The sequence below is a fragment of the Cephus cinctus genome, unplaced genomic scaffold (assembly GCF_000341935.2).
Source record: "Cephus cinctus unplaced genomic scaffold, Ccin1 Ccin1_scaffold1062, whole genome shotgun sequence".
Taxonomy (NCBI): domain Eukaryota; kingdom Metazoa; phylum Arthropoda; class Insecta; order Hymenoptera; family Cephidae; genus Cephus; species Cephus cinctus.
The window spans coordinates 82,027-101,694 of NW_014333584.1; the positions used below are offsets into that span (position 1 = coordinate 82,027).

General features: G+C 39.7%; 1 protein-coding gene across 6 annotated transcripts; it reads right to left on the reverse strand.

The window, feature by feature from the left end:
• Nucleotides 1–4: 4 nt before the first annotated feature.
• LOC107271925 (synaptotagmin-5) lies at nt 5–19,444 on the reverse strand. Of its 6 annotated transcripts, none has more exons than XM_015748527.2 (9): nt 19,125–19,444; nt 14,172–14,247; nt 3,394–3,542; nt 3,046–3,221; nt 2,790–2,980; nt 2,615–2,722; nt 2,401–2,521; nt 1,988–2,319; nt 5–1,329 (listed from the first exon to the last, which is right to left on the reverse strand). In XM_015748527.2, exons 3-9 carry the CDS (start codon nt 3,534–3,536, stop codon nt 1,042–1,044), a joined length of 1,359 nt encoding a protein of 452 aa, XP_015604013.1. In that variant the 5' UTR covers nt 3,537–3,542; nt 14,172–14,247; nt 19,125–19,444; the 3' UTR covers nt 5–1,041. The 6 variants fall into 6 exon arrangements, with proteins under 6 accessions (XP_015604013.1, XP_015604014.1, XP_024944967.1 ...); XM_015748528.2 differs by having other exon boundaries at nt 19,106–19,444; XM_025089199.1 differs by lacking the exons at nt 14,172–14,247; nt 19,125–19,444 and adding exons at nt 12,907–12,943; nt 13,889–13,956.
• Nucleotides 19,445–19,668: the final 224 nt, after the last annotated feature.

A 19,668-nucleotide genomic window follows, 5' to 3' on the forward strand; every position in this document is an offset into this window, starting at 1 on the left:
TGGATCATTGTAGAGATATCGAGACATTCTTTATTCTCGGTTTTGTTATGTTACACAGTCATGATAATATACAACGTAGGTACAATGAAATACTTATACAATAATATTCCATAGATATAAATTATAAATAGCTTTGTTTTAGATATAGAATTTAAAAAATAATTTGCATATATAAAATTAGAATTTTCGCATCTCCCCTTTCCTCCCAAAAATTAGAGTCGGCATAGTGGTCATGTATATAGTATACTCATACAATACGATATAGATATACCGCTACATATAGAACGCTCCAAGTTAAATCTCTGTTTAGGTACATAACGCCATTCCTCATAAAGCATTTATTCCCTTTTGCAACATGGAAAACCTTCCAGTCATTCTCAACAGTAACAGTACGATGAAGTAATTCCCTAAAATGTTTACTGGCAGAGGACAGGTTGTAAAAAAAGACATTTACAACTATGGCTTTCAGAAATAAAAAGAATTGTCAGCCATACTGTAAAATATGAACAGTGTAATTTTACCTGGAACATCCCATAATTGTGCTTACGTACTTGTGTCCCTTCGCTTCACCACTTCTATTTGTATTTTAATATAAAAAGCACACACAGGTAGCACGTGAATCGCTGAACAGCTAAGAAAACATAACAAATAAAAAGTACATTGGTCAGAGAAAATAAAAATACAAATAGACTCGATGGAAATTCTAAATCAACTGCGAACAATCACCATCGATACTTACAATAAATCTAATTCTGCCAGATGATAATATCAAGTGGACTCTTCTTTCTTTTTATACTTATCTATTCTCTTTTGTCATTTTCAGCGTAATAGACATATCCATCATTGACGCACATACTAAACATTTTAGACTATATGGACATAAGCCTTTCATAATTACTAATTAAAGTTTATTTGGCCCACTTATACTTGAAAACATAGGCTACAGTCTATTTGAAATAATGAATTTCGCTTCACGCGTGTGTCTGTTACCAGAATTGAATTTGGGTAAAGAGAGAGAAAGAGAAAGGGACAGAGTATAGCTCAATTCTGGGGCTCTGCCAACGGAAGCCATTGAGCTGAAGCACCCCTACCAGCCAGGACCTCGTGAAACAGGTCCCTCTGGCTTTTACTCGATACTAAGCACCTTGCTAAAGGTTCACTGGCACCTAATAGACTGTCGTGTAATACTAGAAATTCGAGGGTACACCTGGAAAGTAAATCTCTACCCAGGTCAAAGGTCAACGCCTCATTCCAAACAGGATTAGTGGTGTTCCGTTGTACTCCGGTTTTCTTCCTCTTCAATCTTTTACCGTCCTGCAGGATAGTCACCTGCGAATGCGAAAAAACAAATCAATGATAAAAAAGTATAAGCGATAAACGGTGAACCATGGGAAATCATACGAATGACAAGATACATCAGAAGATAAAAATGAGAACCTTAGCATTTACCAGTAGATATCATCCCCTTATATTGTTCATCTGCTGTAATCTTTTCAATCTTATTTCCAAGGATCGTGTGGTATTAAAGGGAAAAAGAAGTAATCCATTAACTCAGGTAATCCCTGGCACGACTCTAAAATCTTTTTTGAGAAGGGTACCATAACTCTATAATGAGTAGATTGCACATAAAAGTATAAATAGACCTGGGAAGTAACGATTTCAAAATTTGAAAAAATGACTTCTCAATTATGTTTATTTTTTTTCGATTTTCTTTTGTCGCGTTGCTAGCTTGCAAAAGGTAGTATCCCGGCACGAAACGTTTAGACTGCGTGAGAAAAGGGTCTCCAACACGATATCCGGTTTAAATCGACCAACAATATCACGCAGCCTTGCGTGATTCTGTGAGAAAGACACAATGCGATGAATGTTATAACACCACCAGGATATAAGGAACCAAGTGGTTCTAGGATCCTGACGATATTGCACCAGGTGGCGAGCACAATACAGTCTGTCTCGTGTACAAGATTGAATAGAAATACTGATCTACCTTGACATAAGGATCTGAGCTGGTCCTGGTATCATCGACCACCCTGAGGTTTCTGGCCTTGATGACGATGACCGTAAGCCTCTCTGCAGAAGGTAGGAACGATATGGAGACCATGAGTTCTCCTAGCTCAGCCCTGTAGTCTCTTTCTGTGCACTGGAGTACAGGTCTGGTAATCGTAGCTCTGGAGCCCAGGTCGACTGCCGATAGAGGAAGTCTGACACAGCCTATACTGTGGTGCCGGGAGAAGGCGTCGAAGTCGTAGAGCAGTACTTCCAGGGTTCTCCTGGCAATGGTCGCAGGTTTCACTTCGAAGACAAAGTCCTCGTCGAAGACTAATTTTAGTAGGACGAAGCAAAAGGGCTTTTATAATATCTTTTTAAATTAACGCCCAATACACGCTACCTTTTACTCACCAGGATTCAAGGTACGCTTATGTATCCTAGTTTGCCAGACGTTACTTCGGTCTGGAAGTAATCGTATCTTGGCGTAGGGATCGGCAGTTCCACTCAACTCGCGTGCCTGAAGGTCATGCGCCTTGTACCAACAATTAATAACAGGTTAGATATTGATTATGCGTATTCACGGAATATAATAATGGCTGTAGAATATAACCTGGTGAATGATTACCTCTATCAGTCTCACGGTGAGAATAGCAGCTGGTGCGTCGTAGGCCAGAGCCAGTTGTAATTCACCACGTACGTCCTCCGTGGAGCTTGGCGTCATCGCTATGGATTGCTGAGTTAACGGATAAGATTAATAAGAAAGAATTCTCTATTGTCATTTACATTTTATTGTTACATACCTTCTGATAAAGTGCTGTGTCTATTTTTGTATGATCCAATCTGGTATGCATGCTGGCTACTGTTCTTGGTCTGGCGACGACTACGTGCTTCTCCGACGCCACTAATGGTCCACCAGGAAGTGGAGGAGCTACTCCAGATCCTATAGGACTGACAGGACTCACTGGTGCGCTGTCGCATTCTGATAGAGAGACTGCATGGATTTATATTAATACCATGTTTCTTGATTAACGTATACAAGTGCACCGTCATATTTACCTCCAGAAGATTCAAGGGCGAGGTTGTCGTGCATTAAATTATGAGGCCATATTTTGTCCTCGCTTCCTTGGCTGGGAGCTCTGGAGCCATTTCCGCCACCTGTTCCAATTCCCAATCCTACAAGGGCCTCCTTGGATCTGGCAGCCTCTTCTCTTTCCAGTAAGTCTTTCTCGAACCTGTATATAAGTTTTTGCTATCAACCACGTCAATTTTTTCTGCTTCAGGTACAACCTTTAGATATCATAAGTATGACCAGGGATCGAGTCTCCAAGGTATTTTCGGTAGACAAGAAAGCCTTTGTAGAAATAAAAAGCGGACCTTACTATGATCTTGCAGAAAGTCACCTACCAATTGAGAGGTCCACCTGCAGGACCAAGAAGAGGCAATCGTCTCCTTGCACAAATGGCGTACACGAGAATGGCCAAAATTGCTCCAGCAGCAGCGCCAACCAGCCCCAGGGCGACAACTACACCCACCCCGTGGGCATCCATTGCCCCCTGGAAAAAATAATAAACAGAAAAAGTCATTATCATTATTTTCACGATATAACGAATCCTGGGCGAGGAAAATTTTAACGGTCGGGTTATTCCTAAAGTTCCCCGAAAACCTTCTCTTTCTTTCATTTTAATTCTTATCCCCCCTCATACACTCTATAGACCTTGTTCATTTTTCTTTATTTTACCTCGTAAAAATTTTAAGCACCTCTGACTTTTCATTCACGTTTTCTCTCGTCCGTAATTGACGTCTGTAAACGAAAGAGGCGCGTAAACCTGCGCAAAGAAGCCGTCGTTAAGTTTTCCGGATGAGCACAGACTGGAGCGCAAGGGCCAGAACTCTAGTCGACTTAAGGGCTTAGGGCAAGGCCAACATTCCAAATAACTTCTTCAGGCTCGTCTTTTCAGATTCCCGAGTGAAAGTAAAAATAAAACTTTTTCCCAAGAAGACGAATCCACGGAATAATTTTGCAATGCGAAGAGCTTCTATTTTAGGCAGGTTGGAGAATAAAGGTTTTCCTTGGGTAAAATTGAGGAAATCCCATCGACTATCTTACACGTGTGGATCTTATCCTGCAGGACTTATCATTTCTATGGCAACGGACCCGATAGTTGCTCTTCAAGGGTGCAGATGGTATTGGCATATCCTTTCGACAAATCCCTTAAGATATTTCTTGGGTACAGTCTCAGCGTCGAATTATACCTACGTCTCCCTAAAAGTCCAAATAGTGGAATGACAGGTACTCGCGGTAGTTTAGAATATGTTAAAAAAAAATCCTACAATCAATAATAAATCCTATACTAATAAATCATTTCTGAAATTATTGAATCCGTCACCCGAATCCTATATAAACAGTAAAAGAACCTTAAAGGTTATCTAGCGAAACCGTCTGTCACATTTAAACTGGAAATATCTCACGCAGAATCCAAACAGTCAAAAAGCTTTTCAAAATCCACGCATCAAAATCCTTTTATACTGGCAACAAGCAGTGCTCCATGGTTTTTTTCCCCGCAATGGAATAAAAACAATTTTCAGGATATCGATCAAATTCTCCATTTTACGTTTTATCCCCTGTCAAGTACCGTGTGCGCACTCCTTAACACTCTTGAAGCCGGTATAACACTATTGTACTGTGCTGAATTGAATTTGACAGAACCGGTAAACTCCAGAGTAACGGGTACCCCAGCCACGTGGATACAGAAACGCAATATGTTTAAAGTAGACAGCTAATCTGATTAAATAAAATTTGTATTAATATCAGAGACAAGGTTCAATAACGAAATGAAATAAAAAATATTATCCTCCCCTCAAACCCAATACTCGTCCTCCGTGTAACTTCATTTTCTCCCTCGAATCTGGATATAATAATTTGCGCAACTTCTTCCAGAAATAAAAAGCATCCAGCCGAATCGCTTTTCCCTGTACAATCCATTCCTCCCAAAGTAATCAGCAACGTTTGATTGATTGTTACATAGAAAGAAAGAAAAGACCATCCAAAAGTATCAACAGGGAGAACACCCTGCCGGAAGTCACCATTGTCCTACAACCTTTACCAAGAGACACTTCAGGAAGTACAATCTAAAAGTACAATGGCTAAGCCGATTGATGGAAATACCAAGAGGCTCATCCTTTTTAAATTACCTCTAGACGCTTAGCTGCCACCTTCCTCTTCTACCTTCCGAATCGTATATCCAGTTAATATCCAACTTATTAGACACTTTCCAAGCGATTTTACGAGGCCGTATACTATTCTTATTACGCTGCTGCTATATGCATATACATTATATACTCGTGTATATATTCTACACATAACGGCCAATACTATGAAAACGAGGTTTGCCTACCAGAAGCAGCCGCCAATCTCGAACTACCGAGTAAGCTTATGTCTAATATATTACACCACTTTAGAAAGTATCTAGGAAACTTATGGGGTTAACTTCTTCAGTCGCCACCTCTCGGCTTCGTCCTACCGCCAGTAAGTTACACTGCACAGACGTGGTACAGGGCGAGGATACCTCGAAGCTCAGGTAGGTATAATGCAAACGGGTAAGTTATCGACAGGTCATTGTGAAATATATAAAGTTATTGGAAAACTACTGGAGAGTTACGAATGCATTATTTCTTGCTTTCGTTCTTCTACGAATCAAGCATTTCGCATACTTTATTAGCCCTGCTTAAGTAAACATATAAAAATCGATATACGTCTGGCATATTGGATTTTTTTATATCGAATTTTCCAAATTTATTCCCTCTCCAAATAAATTTCCACAGAGCGATTTAATATCGGTAATACATCGACGCAGTTGGAATTCCTGCCGATGACAAGTCTTTGGAGGTCTTATATATATATATATATTTGAACTGCGTCAACGACGCGCCAATATTCGAGGCTCTTTACACTTCCCGACGACTCAACGACGCCTTCACGATGGATCTTGGTGTATATTAACACGGAGGAAAATCTATTATTCTCCTTCGCTGGTTGCTTACGATGTTTATTACATTATGGAGCTTCCTTATTTTATGGTATACATATATTTATATTTAATAAGATTTGTCTGCAATCTATTTTGAAATTTCAACTCGTACTCTACAGTTGTTACGTGAGTGGATCTAATTAACATATTTATAGGAAGGAAGTTGAGGCTGCTATTGTTATCTTGACACTAGACAGTGTTGTTTTAGTGATCCAATATTCTTTTGTGTATTCCTGCTGTCTTTATTCTTTGTGAAGATACGTATCGACCACGATGGTTTTTTAACCTGGAAGGTACGAGGTTTCGTCAAGCTGCGTAAATTCCCTTTGAAAATTTACTTTGATTTCTACCTATAAACCTTGGATCGTTACTGAGCTGTACCTAGGTAAGTATGTTTTAGGTTCACAAGGCATTTTCAAAGCAAATACATTATTCCAGCATGCACTCATGGATGTTAGATTGACTATGATTTTTTTTCATTTAATAATTTTTAACGGATGTGGATGGTAAATAACGTTTTACGAATTTTCTATGACAATCAGGATGACTGCGGGTACTGAAAAAAAAAAAAAAAAAATTCAGGGGTTCCTCAAACAGGCATTTATTGAGCGTGTAGTCGGCATTAAAGAGATATACCTTAAAGACAGACTGCTAATGTTTGAATTCATGATAGAGTGAGGACTGGACAAACCAAAAGGAAAACTTAAAGAAATTTAAGGACCAGATGGAAGAAAAGAGAAAGAGAGATTCGTAACATGATAAATCTTCCAAACGAGTAAGTTTTTATTAAAGTTTCATGAAGACTACCCACCTTCGCACGGATGACAGGAAAGTATGAGCGAAAGAAAAGCTAGAAGGAAATTAAAATTTAGCGTCTGCAGGTATAAAGGGAATTTTTCACTGGCACATATTTTGCGTGCTAGAGGTACCTGAGATAAATGAAAAAATACTGGCACTAAAAGTATGACCTTGCAATTTAACTTGGGTAGCTCGTGCAAGTTAGGCCAGACTTCAAAAAGAGAAACAGAGAGAGAGAGAGAGAGAGAGAGAGAAGCCAAAAGTTCATACAAGTTGATTTAGAATCTACAAAGTTTCTCGTTTCCTACAAGCAGCAGTCTGATTTGAATGTCAAACCTTGAATTAGCTAAACTTGATTATAATCCATGTACAAAATCACAAGATTATGGCAGGAAGTCAAAGTATCCAGGAATACTTAACAAATAAGCAGGATAGTTACATAAAATAAATTTCGCGTGAAAATCGTTTTTACATATCTGCCATGAGTCCACCAAAAGCTACAGCGTAGTTATAAGGCGGGGTCGAAGATGAGGCTGTAATAAAATATTGAATTCCCTGATAAATTTAACCCACGGTGCTTTTAATTAATTCAACTTTTGGCTTTGAACCCCAAACTGTTAAGCTTTAAATGGGCTTTTGGAAGGTATTTTCTACTTGTACAATTTTTCACTTGGAACTTTAATATATATGAGAAGGCGATATTGTGGGAAAAATGATATCGATTTAGAGTCGAAAAATGGAGTTTACGTCGTTAGTATCATTTTTCCCCAGTCGATCGTGTCAGACATTGTCTTGTACGCGGTTGCCTTTTTTCACTTCTCAACACTTCACGCCTCCCTTAGACTTTTATCTTGACCCTTCACATTCTTTTTCATTGCTATGGCTCATTTTATCCTCGACTATCTTGTTTTTATTACAACCCTACTTTATAAGGGAGCAGTACCTTCCAGCGTCTTATTGGTCCTTTTCATTTTTACAGCGACCTTCTGACATCTACCTGCACAATGGAGGCAACCACAGTATCATAACCTCGACAACGTCCATATCTCACGGAATCAAAGTATTGCCCGACTTCAGACAAGTGCGAATGACTTTCTTATGCCTGGTCAGAAGAACGTAAGTAGATTACCAAGATCTCGGTTACAAAGCGTGCCCAATAAGTCTTTTCCTCGTTCCAGGAGAAATCGAATAGCTCTGCCAGACAAAGCTTCTATTTTCTTCTGTCCTCGTTCGGGGATTTAAGACTCGGATATCAACGTCCAAACCCGGTACTCTTAACTGGCGAAGGAGCTGGTAGAGATGCTCAGAAGATAACGACCAAAAAAAAAAAAAGAGTACTTTTATTTTCGTCAGCATCCCTCAAAGGATCGTTTCTGGAAGGATTAAAGAGAGGGATTACTCAGGATTAGAGGTAACGTCTACAGGAACAAAGTCCTTGAGATACAGAAAACTCAAAGCTCCGGCTGAACTTTAATCTTCATAGTCCTATTAAAAATCGATGGATCCCCAGGTCCGCTAGGATCTCATAAAGGAGGCTGTAACGGTATGCGGTACATAGGTGTCCCCCGTACGCCAAAGATCCCGCAGGAGGTCTGAGGGGATCGGAAGACGACGAAACGAAATTTCAAGTGGCACGCAGTGCGAACTTCAGTGAAGAAGACGTCAAAGGACGAAGCTCTGTTTATTAGATTATAGGACGAAGGAGCATTCCTGAATCTGAGAGTTGATCCCCAGGCCACACTGAAACATGGTAATGAAGTAAAGTTATATCCAGGATCTCAATAAAATTTTACCCACAGGATTTACTCTTACCTTAAACTGTGAAGCTCATAATTCTTATGGTCTTACACTTTCAAGGATACTTCTGGAGCTGAATAGAGGCGTCTGTGAATTTCGTCTAATTCCTTTGTAATTGACAAAGAGAAAAGCCACAGCTTCTATCATCCACAGTTTGACTGTTCACCAATAGAGGTACCTCCTGCCTGGACTCATTCCCAAACTACAGAACAATGTCAGATGCAGGTAAAACTTCTCTTTTTTTTTTAATAAATAAAAAATAAAATTCTAGATTCACGTATGCACCGTGAAGTCACCTTCACGACCCAGTCGCATCAATCCTGGATATCCAAAGTGATCGTTCAGAAACCGGACGTTATCTTTCTGATCCTGCTGACGAGTTGCTCCACCAGCTCAGGTCCAACCGAAACGGTCCTATCGATTAGACGCAACTTGACTGGCCACCCCAAGGAAATTAATAATATCCCAGGAGAAGATCTGGAATATCTTCCCACGGGAACAAAGTGTGTTCCCGAGGTATCTCTCCAGAAATGCAATTATATAAGGTTGACGTCCTCGAGCAGGAAAACGTGCAGACGTTGCCTTGGTAATTTGATTCTCAGGAGGAAGTGGCTTTTTCCCAACATCTTATTCTTTGACCAACCTTACCTCTCCGCTACGTATACTCTGCTCCCTGTGCCGTGCTTCCATTTTGAGGACTGCTCAGGTATGCTTATCTTTAATTTAAAGATCTTAAAAAAAGAAAAAAGTCTTTTCAGAGTACAGACAGGCACAAGCCAAATGGACTTTCACTCTGTATCATACCAGCCTGTCATAACGTTCCAGAGGTATACACAATTTATGTATTAAGTATGACTATCGATCTTCATTGGTATGTCAATTATTATCACAGCCTTCACGTTACTTGACGTGCCATACAATCAAGAGATACAATATTTCAAGCTTTTTGTGGCCGAAACTGAAACCTGATCTTTTTGCTTCTGCGAATGGTACGTGTTGTACGATTTGAAAGAGTATAGTCTCTAGTATATCTGTAGTGAGTTCCATGGTTTGCACCCTCAGTTTTTTTTTTAAATTCAAGGTAAGTGCGTAGTAGGTACTGCGTCTATACGCCAGTTTTTTTTCGAGTTTTTCAAAAAAGTATCGTTGGCTAAGCTTTCCTATTAGCCCCATCCGAAAGAGTATAGAGTCTCGATCAACCAAAACCCAATTTCTCAAATGTCTGTATTCCAGCGCGTGACGTGGAACACATAGATAATAAATGTAAAAAAGTCAATGAAAAAGAAAAAAAAAAAACAGAAAATTCTTTTCTCCGTTGAATAACCAAGCGAAAAGCTTCTGAAAGAAAAGGAAAGAGAAAGTCAAGAGTAACGAATAATAACGAGAGCAGGAGAGGTAAACGGCAATGTATAATGAATCCAAGGTATTCCGACAGTTTAAGAGATTTCCCACGGTAGAACGCAAATAAGTAAGGAGAACAGGGGAAATGTCGAAAAGAAGATAAACGCCTGAAATTCTTTAAACGTTAGAATAAAAGCCCCCGAAGGACGTAATGATTGAACTAATAAATTACAAATCCACAGCCCACCCTGTGCACAGGTGAGGAGTAATGACTTCCCTAGGAAAAAAAATATCGAAGCACTTCCTTTTCAGTCATCCCAAAAAGGCACTCTTACTTCCCGCTGCGTCGAAGCTGTTAGCTGCAACATTTTTAATATCCGACAAAAGTCAAGGAGTATGGAAAATCAATTAAGAAAGGAAAACCTCATCTCATAAACAGCACCTGGGCAACGTCGATATGTCCAAACTGTTTGTCACTGACTGTACATGATATCAGACTGATGCATTAACGTACAATGTGTAACAGCCCTTTCGTTTTTTTTTTCTTTTTTCTTTCACTCACGTCAATCAGTCTGGTGACAATTTCACGGATGCACGAAGAGTGTAAATTATATTTTAACATTGACCGAGACGAAGGCTAACAGAAGACAGCTGGTAAATTCACATGAGAATTCCTAAAGCATCGAGTAAGGATATTTAACACGCGGTTAAATTCGGCAGCCTCGCCAAAGTGATTGCTGACCCGGTCGAAGATAAAACCCGAAATGGAAACCAGGAAGGACAACAGATATGCATCCATTTACAAGCAATAAGCTCCCAGATCCATCAAGACATTGCAAATATACGAAGGCAACTTGGAGATTCTCAAATGTGTACAAGGATTCCTCTCTACTTAGCCTTACGAGACTTACGTTCTTGAAGCTATCATTTTATACGCATATGCACACCCATACAGCATAACTGTACATAACTATATACTACTTAGTCCATGGCCTGACAAAATCGATCCCACCCACCATATAGAGGGAGGTCCGGAAGTACGGACTTCTATGCAATGATCGTACACTGAAGTGTCTCACGTACTTTCTTTGTGGTACGAGAAGGAAAGACATACAATGTGTATATATGTTACCGCGAAAGACCGAAATCTGGAGAGTGTCGACTTTCACCGGTGAATGTCAACATTCACATACTCGCTTGGGTGTATGTTCGAAGTATTAGCTAAATACCCTTATTTCTGACTTACACAGGCGAAAGTCGACATTCTCCAATTTCGGTCTTTCGCGGTAACATATATAGAGATCATTGGTCCATGCGTGTGGATCAGGAAAAATGGTACTGGTCCAAAGCAGATTTCCCAAGAGAAAAGCATCCTGCGCACAGTACAAAGTCAAAATGTAGCCACGATATGGATACAAGGCGACTGATAAGAAGTAGATCAAAATCCCTGAGTACTGAGGGGCGAGAGGGAGGGAGAGAGGCGATGGGGTATTGGTCACGTGAACTAAGCACGGTGACCAAAGTTTATAAAAAATTTAAACAGGATTACCCAAGTTAATTGTGTTAACGGATGCGTCTGTCCTTGTCGCGCTCGGGTAAACGCCAATAACGCCGTCTCTCTCGCACTCGCACCGGGTATAGGAAATTAGAAAAATCTTTAACAAGGGGGGTACTCTCTCTCCCACTAGCGACAAGTCCCACATTGAATTCCCCTGCTGCTCTTCCACCATTGTCGAACGCTCAGGCTGAAGTCTCACGCCTTTCATTGATAATTTCGTGCTTCTGTATTATTCAATCACATCCCCTACGTGTGATATCACTTCCACAGCATCCCTGATCATTCTTTGATCCAGGGACCGGTATTCTTCTACGTATGGCCTGCGCTCATAGCTATCTCATATTTTATCAGTGGAGAGAGATGCTGGATAACTGTCTCATAAAAGAAGCCTGAAACTCCTACTTGGAAGACTCCTCGGAGTCCTTGACGAAGACGTACTAGAGGGACGAAGAGACAGAAGGCACCATAGCGGTTCCTATAGAGACCTATAAAAGGGGATTTAATGTAGATGAGTCTCGTATATGTATATATGTACATATATATGCAAAGGTCACTGCGACTCCTGTACTTTTATAGCATCCATGCCATAGACTGTATAAGTGTATATGCTATTCATGATGTATAAACAATACCTGATTCGCTACTACTGTATATTGGGAAGTAACGCTTACCATCCTCCAGCCGGGAAGCTGGTATTACAAGAATACAGAAAAGGAATAGAAATCCTTAAAGACGCAGCGACAGCCCTTAAGTCTCGTCTGACCATTTTCCGCCTTATATCGTGCTCCCTTCTCTCTGGTTAGCTGTTAGGAGAAAGAAAATAAAGAAGACTTTTAAAAATAAAGGCCAAACCACTCTCGGGATAAGACTTGCCACCTGGGAGTCATTAGATCGACTGATCCTTCCTGAAATCCTGATAGTCTTCTTCTTCCTCCCGCCCTACCTGGGTCTTTGGAAAAGCCGAGCTCGGACCTGGTTGCTTATTTGTCGCTTACGAAAAGCGCCCCGAAGCGACCAATAACACTTCTGACAGCTTGTCAGGGTCTTAAAGAATGTCCGGGTTAGTGGTGGGTAAAACTGCAGAATACCAGGCAGATATGATTAGGAAGATCTACAACCAGAGCTGAGTATAGCGCCATGCTTTTGGTATCGCCTAAAACCGTAACGTTGTGCATTTCCGTACTCATCCCTGATACGACTTCCTTTCGTAGAGCTTCGAGAGTTGTCAGAAGACAAACTAACCGATCCGCGACTAACTTAAAGGAGAAGTCGTGTTTCGTAATTCAGCCGCGTGGCGGCGCCACAGTCAAACGACAAGAGTAAAGACTGAAAGTATAAAAATGCAAGAGGCGACGGGGCAAAAAAAAGGGATAATTTTAAAGTCGGCTTGTTTACCTTCGTTACCGTCGGGCGTGCTCGTGTGTCTACGAAGCTGCATTTAAAAAGAAAAAGAGAGAACCAATTGAAATTTCATTTCGTAAGTACACACCGCTTTTAATTATATTATCTTAATTGTCGCAGACATTTACGAAAGAAAAATACATATATATTTTTTTTTCTAAAACCTTCAATCTCATTATTTTACCAATTAAATTGTCGTCGGTTTTTTTTTATACTTGCAACTTTTTTCTTTCTCGTACAATCAAAACTTGTTCACGTACATTGAATCAACGACATTAACTGTGCGGCAATGTCAGGTTAAATTAAGAACACAGTCTCACTTATCACGGGGCACTTCGTGTTATCAGTAAAGCTTCCTGCCATTACCCTTCTGTATATAGGGTTATTCACGACAGACCAAATGAATGGTGGTGGCGTTTGTCGTTAACCGTACAGATATATTTACCCACAAAATTTCGACTAATAATCGATTCGCCTGTCACGCGCACAGCTGACGATGCCTAAATTACAATGGCAAAATCACCGAGTAGTATATACTGGGGGTAAGAATGGATTAAATAATTTTGATAACGTAAAGCGTATAAAAATAGATCCGTGACAATGCTAATTGGATCGATCTACGTGATAAACCGATTAATAATTCATTCGTCTACATCGGAACTACGTAACTCGGCAGATCTACTAATTTCGAGACACCCTGTGTATATGCGCAAGAAAAAATGGGTTAACCTCGAAACCAGCGGTTGTTCTTATTACAATAATCTGGATGATATTTCAACGTTAATGTCCATGAAGGGAGACGCCAATGGCTTTACGATTCCAACGTGTTCCTCCAACTCGTGAGGTTATTATGGTAATTGCGAGATAAAATTTATCGCAATGAAGAATCCTGGCCGTAATCTTAGCCCAGGAACAACCCGAAGTCGACGAGGACATCGAAGGAAGGTTACCAAGTGATAAAAAAAACTAGACTTACCTATATATTCGAGCAGAAGAGTTATGAGAAACGTTAACCCAAACTTTTGACATTGGATCTTTGACCTTTTCACAGGAAATTCGTAGGCAAAACTATTCGACAACTGCCATGACTGTGTCGTTATGAAAGAAGCGACAAAAAATATGGAGATTTCAGTTACAGCTGATAAAAAATTCGTGAATTTTCACTGATCCAATTAATATTTAATAACCTTTTTATAATAATAATAATTACTATAGTTAGCGTTATCATTGATTACTTATAAATTTTATTTAAAACTCACCGCTCAACCAGCCGCTCTGCCCTGCATTACATTTTTCAGTGCTGTCACCGGATATCGCGCGTAGCGCCTTCACCTTCTGTAAAATAAAAATGAAGTATGTGCGAATTATATAATTTTTTTTTTCTTTACAAATAAACAATCCGCCTATTACCTTGTACGAATATCGTGCATCTTCAGTACAGAGACTTCGTGCAGAAAAAAGAAAGACGTCGACTTTTGAAAATAGCTTGAATTACGTTATCCACCAATTAAACCTGCCTCGGACGTGAAAATCGTCACTTGTCCAGCTCAACTAAACCGTGAATTCTTTGAAATGGATTTTTCCATTATTACGCTAATCCCTTATAATGCGCCATCACAAAGAGATAGCAGGGTCCGGAGAAGCTAAATGAACTTTGCTGGATCGTTATCCACAGGACAGCAGATAAAATTTCATCAAATTTATCTCCGTGCATCAAAAGCCACGAAGCACCATGAACAAAAAATCTTATGAGAAGAGGAAGCTGGTTAATTTTTCCTGAACGTCGTAGGGAACGGCCGTCGGTAAGTTAGAAACCTTCTAATACCATGTATCGTATAACCCATAAGATAACCAAAAAATAAATAAGAGACAGCACAAAGCACTCGGTGGTAATCCATAACGAATCTAAAAGCCTTAAGGCGTTCGAGAAAGAAGCCAGACATTGAGAGACGAAGGAAATAAAATAAAGAAACACAAACAGCGAATCCCCATCAGAAATACAAGTGCCGATTTTATTTCTGCAGATTGGAATAAAGGAAATGGAAAGCACCGTGAAAAGTGTGACGAACAAAGGGAACGGAAACTGTTAACCAACATCAAGTAATGTAATAAACATATATAAGGTATTTTTATTTGACATAAAAATTCCATTTGACTTTCGACTCTTTTATTTCTCATCAGGGTGCTTCCTGGTAACTTCAGCGAATTCCACGTCTCAATAATAATTCTGTGGCGATAAGACTGCATTCCTGGGTACATTGCAGCTTGACAATAGACTGTTACTGGTATCTACAGGTACTCTAGGTGTTTCTGAAATGCATTACAGTTCACGTTTGGTGCATGTGGGTCAAATTCGATTCACTGATATCTAACTGTTTGCACGGATATCTTCCTGAATCAAACATCCTCTGCAGCATCCTCCGGAGAATTACATGTCACACTGATTAATCTGAAGCTTCCTTGACAGGAACGAATGATTTACTATATTACAAGCAAAATAACATATATATACATACAATGACTTTAGAGTTACAAGATAAAGACTGTTACTTTCTACTGTGCATACTGATTGTAATAATTACTATTATCATCGACAATAACATAAGACAAGTGTTTCAAAGCTTAAAATTACTAAACACTTCACACAAGGGTATACCCATACACCATATGTTGTACCACTTTTGGTTATTATCAAACAGCCATTATCTAACTCCAATGCTAATATCATAATCATTTAAATACGCATATGTAGGCTGTCTTGTCAAAGCTCCGCCTCGTGACTCACAGCGCAAACACTGATTAGGTCAGGGAATGAACGTGGATGTGATTAAAGCCAGTGAATCGAATCGCCTTTACAAAAGTAATCCTTTAACAATCTCTTGAGTCTTGTTTTCTTTCTTTTTTTCTCTTTTCTTATCTTTTTGGTATTCCAGCCCCAAAGAAGCATCAGGATCTCCAGAGGCGAGAGTAGAACTTACGTGACGACGTTACCCAAACAATCTGCAAAATTACCATAGCCCAGAAAGCAGTATATCACCGGAATCATAAACAGACGTAATTTAAGGATTGCCATACATGAGAAATTCTACGTTGTCTTTTTTTTTTTTTGAATATCCGAATTTTGAATATCCTGTATCGCCGTACCCCTTGAGGTACAAATTAAATGAAAGGTGGTATAAACGGGTAAAAACGGTTCTAAATACACACCTGCGAACAGAATTTAGTTTACTCAAAGTCGGGTGCTAGCGGTTTTTTTACCGCCCACCCCCCCCCTCCCCCGTAATTGCGTAGGCTTTGATATACAAATGAAAATCAAAGTGATACAAAGAGATTTTAACGGGATACGATCAAATCGTGTTTTGAAAATTAAAATATTTTTAAATCGGGTGCCAGGTTCACGTAGGTCCCATCTCAGGCACGACCTAAGGAATCAAATGGAATTTTTAGGAAAAATTCATCCGGCTGAAAGGACAATGGCGATCTGCTCTACGTACCCTGGGAAATATCGGAATTTCTAATGTATTATGGATTTCATGATAGCAGCTCATTGAACCATAAGGCATTTCCTTATAACGATTTTGTCACGAGAGCCTCTACATCCGGTTATCTAATAGTTTACCTAAAATACGTGACTCGGTACTAATATAATTATCAATTTTAACAGTCTGATTCCAATGAATTTTGGATCCCATTCAATGGGCATGACCCTTGGAATAAGGATAGTTGAAAATTACTCTGAATTAAAATTCTGAATGAACTTTAAGTTATTGTCATTGAGACTAAGCAGAATATGTAACTCCAGGATAAGTCTGAATCAGTATTTATATCTACGTGTAATGTCGTACTGCACGCAGCAGACGTTAGTAAATTCTAATCGTATACGAATATTCCCAGGTGCTTTACGTATGCATATATGTATATATATGAAATCAGGAGTTTCAGAAATGAACTGTGGCTACCCTGGGACTCCTATATATCTGTATATCCATGTTGCTTGACTATACCTATTTATTTTCCACGATCCCCGCAGAAACCAACGTGGATCCAATGAATCCTGAACTGTCACAAACTCCTGGAGGAATTTAAAATTCGATTCCCGTCTCGGATATCCAATGGGATCATGTACCAATTTTCGTGACAAATTCCAGAAAGCAATTCGTTCCCTTGAAGATTTCGTCTTCAATTTTATTCGGTTACCGAAAGAAAATTGAGGGGAACAAAGAGACGGCAATATCAAATTAAATCGAAAATCTACAAAGGAGACGTTGTAACCTTACCACGTTTCCGAGTATTGCCACCGTGGACATGAGTAAGCGAAGTCTCACGGCTCTTGTTAACCTGCCAATACCAGACGATAGATACGTCGTCGTCGTAGTAGTTAAAATAAAGCCGGGAATAGAGACAAGGAATTACTTCTAGAAAGATTTTTAAAAAATGGTACCTGATCTAGGCAAGTCAAGTTTCCGGGTTAACCTGAATCTCAGTAAGATAGGGTAAAGATAGATCTTCTTCTGAGAGATTAATCTCTGGGGAAATGAGCTCCACTAATTGCTGGTAAATCGGATCAACACTCCCTCGTCTGATAGAAGAAATGATAGTGAACGACAGTATATGTATATATTTATTAAACACTCATCGTTTAAGTAAATGTATATTCCGTACCTGCTGCATTAATCATACATGGCGGATATTCTGATCGTACTCTTCAAGAATCCTCGTATCAACATTTATCACTTGTTTTCCAACGGAGAACGAAATATATTCCTCTCTGTCCAGGTAACCGTACGGGTCGAGAGTTTCGTGTATTTGGATTTATGCGGGCAGAGCAAACGTGCGGAGAATTAAATATCAATCCGGGTGGGTTCAAGTTTAAATTCCACGCCAATTTTTTAACGCTCCACTTTGCCGCCCGCATTTCCGTTTATTTCAGAGAGGAGTAATATTAAGAGGAAGGGAACAAAGAGACCTGGTGAATCTATTGTATGTACGTGCAAAAGGGACACGGGCAGGCACGGGGATCCCTGACTGATGGTTTCATTCTCACGTGCAGCCACCCTATAATTTCCGGTTTCCAAGTCCCGCTAATTAATCCTGATGCCAAATGAAGGTGAGGTAGAGATTAGCAGGATTCGAGGAAGAGAAGAGGAGTATAAAGTACACGGAGTAACTTACACGTTAAGGACAGTTTCTCTTTGGCAATTTCCAACGACCTTAATGCGGATTCCACTAGTGCTTTTTAAGGTTAAGTCCATTTTGCCTTGAAAGAGAAGGCGAAAGAAAAATGAGAAAGATATTTTTAATATTCATTTAACGCACGAACCAAGGCAATACCCTTACGAAAGGGATCGCAGCACTTTCGATCGCGCAACGGAAGATCTCGTTGAAGAGCCACGATGACATATTTCATTGAACGTAAATATCGTTCAACCTCTAACAAGTTTACGGGAGACAACAAAGCGTCGCTAACGTCAAATACCAGGGAGGTTACGAAGCTGATATTACTGTACAAAATGTCGAAATAACGTTGCCAGTATAAGACGCCTTTACCTCGTGCGAATAAAACAGGAGTTATGAAACGAGGTTATGAATACTCTTCTCCCTTGAATATACAACTACTTATTCTTTCATTGTATAATGTGTGACTAATCAATCTGTTCACGTTCCTTGTGTCTATCTACAGTATCCTGCTACTGTGTAATGAACATAAACAGATACTAGAGACGGTCAATACGTCTAACAATCAATTAATGATCTTTTCTACTACGACGACATACCTGCTGTCCTTAAGGCTATGCTGTGTATGCCCTTCGTAAATAATGCCTACAGCCTTTCGTACCTTCATATACATCTAGATCGATCAGTTGGAATAAGTATATTTCAACAGTAATAACCATCAAATAGAGTATATCCTCCTCCAGAGATCAGTATGCAAATAAAATGTAAGTCCTTACCGTGGCAGGAGATTGAAAATTGAGCTTTTATGTAAATCACTAAACTCTCCATGGACATGTAAATGAGGGGAAGTTTTAAAGATAAGAAAAGGAAAAAGGGTATTAATATTTAAAGAATCTCTATCTGTCAAGCAGCCTAAAAACACTGTACGAATACTCCGTGTATATCGTTGTACCGAGCATTCTAACGCATCGTGACGACGTAGTTCGTCACAGTTTTATGTATTATTTAATTTACTTACAGGACTATCAAGTATCTACCTTGTTATTGGAGATGGACAATGCAGCTTGTTGCTTCTTCACTACACACACACACACACTTGGTATAACCACACTCCCGTCTGGTACTGACGCGCGCCGCACGAAGACTGTCGGTTCTGGCACAACGCCAGATAAACTGTGGTTTCAACTATGTATGGAGTTTTGGTGGTGGGAAAGGATTCGGGAGGGAAGGCGACACGATATATAATAAATATATATACGATTGTTAAAGGAATGAGTATATAGCGCCATGCAAGAGAATCGCGAGGAATATGGAAGAGTACTACAGGGTTACTTACAGGGGAGGCTTGCCGAGTGCGACTCCGGTAGAAGTGTCCAGAGGGTGGAATTGTTGAAGGGGTTTGTAGGCGCCAAAGCATTGTGCGCAACGCTCTAGCGTTATGTATTGTGTATATGTATATATATAACAAAAACCATTGGGATCTCATACCCCAGAAGAAGCTTGTACATATATTTATGTATCCTGTACGCGAAAAGGGAACTAGTATATAACCTTAACGTACCTTCCAGAGAGACCCTGCGG

Bases quoted from the DNA above. Each gene is read 5' to 3' on its own strand.
- LOC107271925 (XM_015748524.2), bottom strand. From the start codon at position 3,668: ATGAAAGAAAGAGAAGGTTTTCGGGGAACTTTAGGAATAACCCGACCG. The intron at 3,222-3,393 runs GTAGGTGACTTT...ACTTATATACAG, and splicing joins GCAGGTGGACCTCTCAATTG to GTTCGAGAAAGACTTACTGG. The intron at 2,320-2,400 runs GTGAGTAAAAGG...TACTAAAATTAG, and splicing joins TAAGCGTACCTTGAATCCTG to TCTTCGACGAGGACTTTGTC.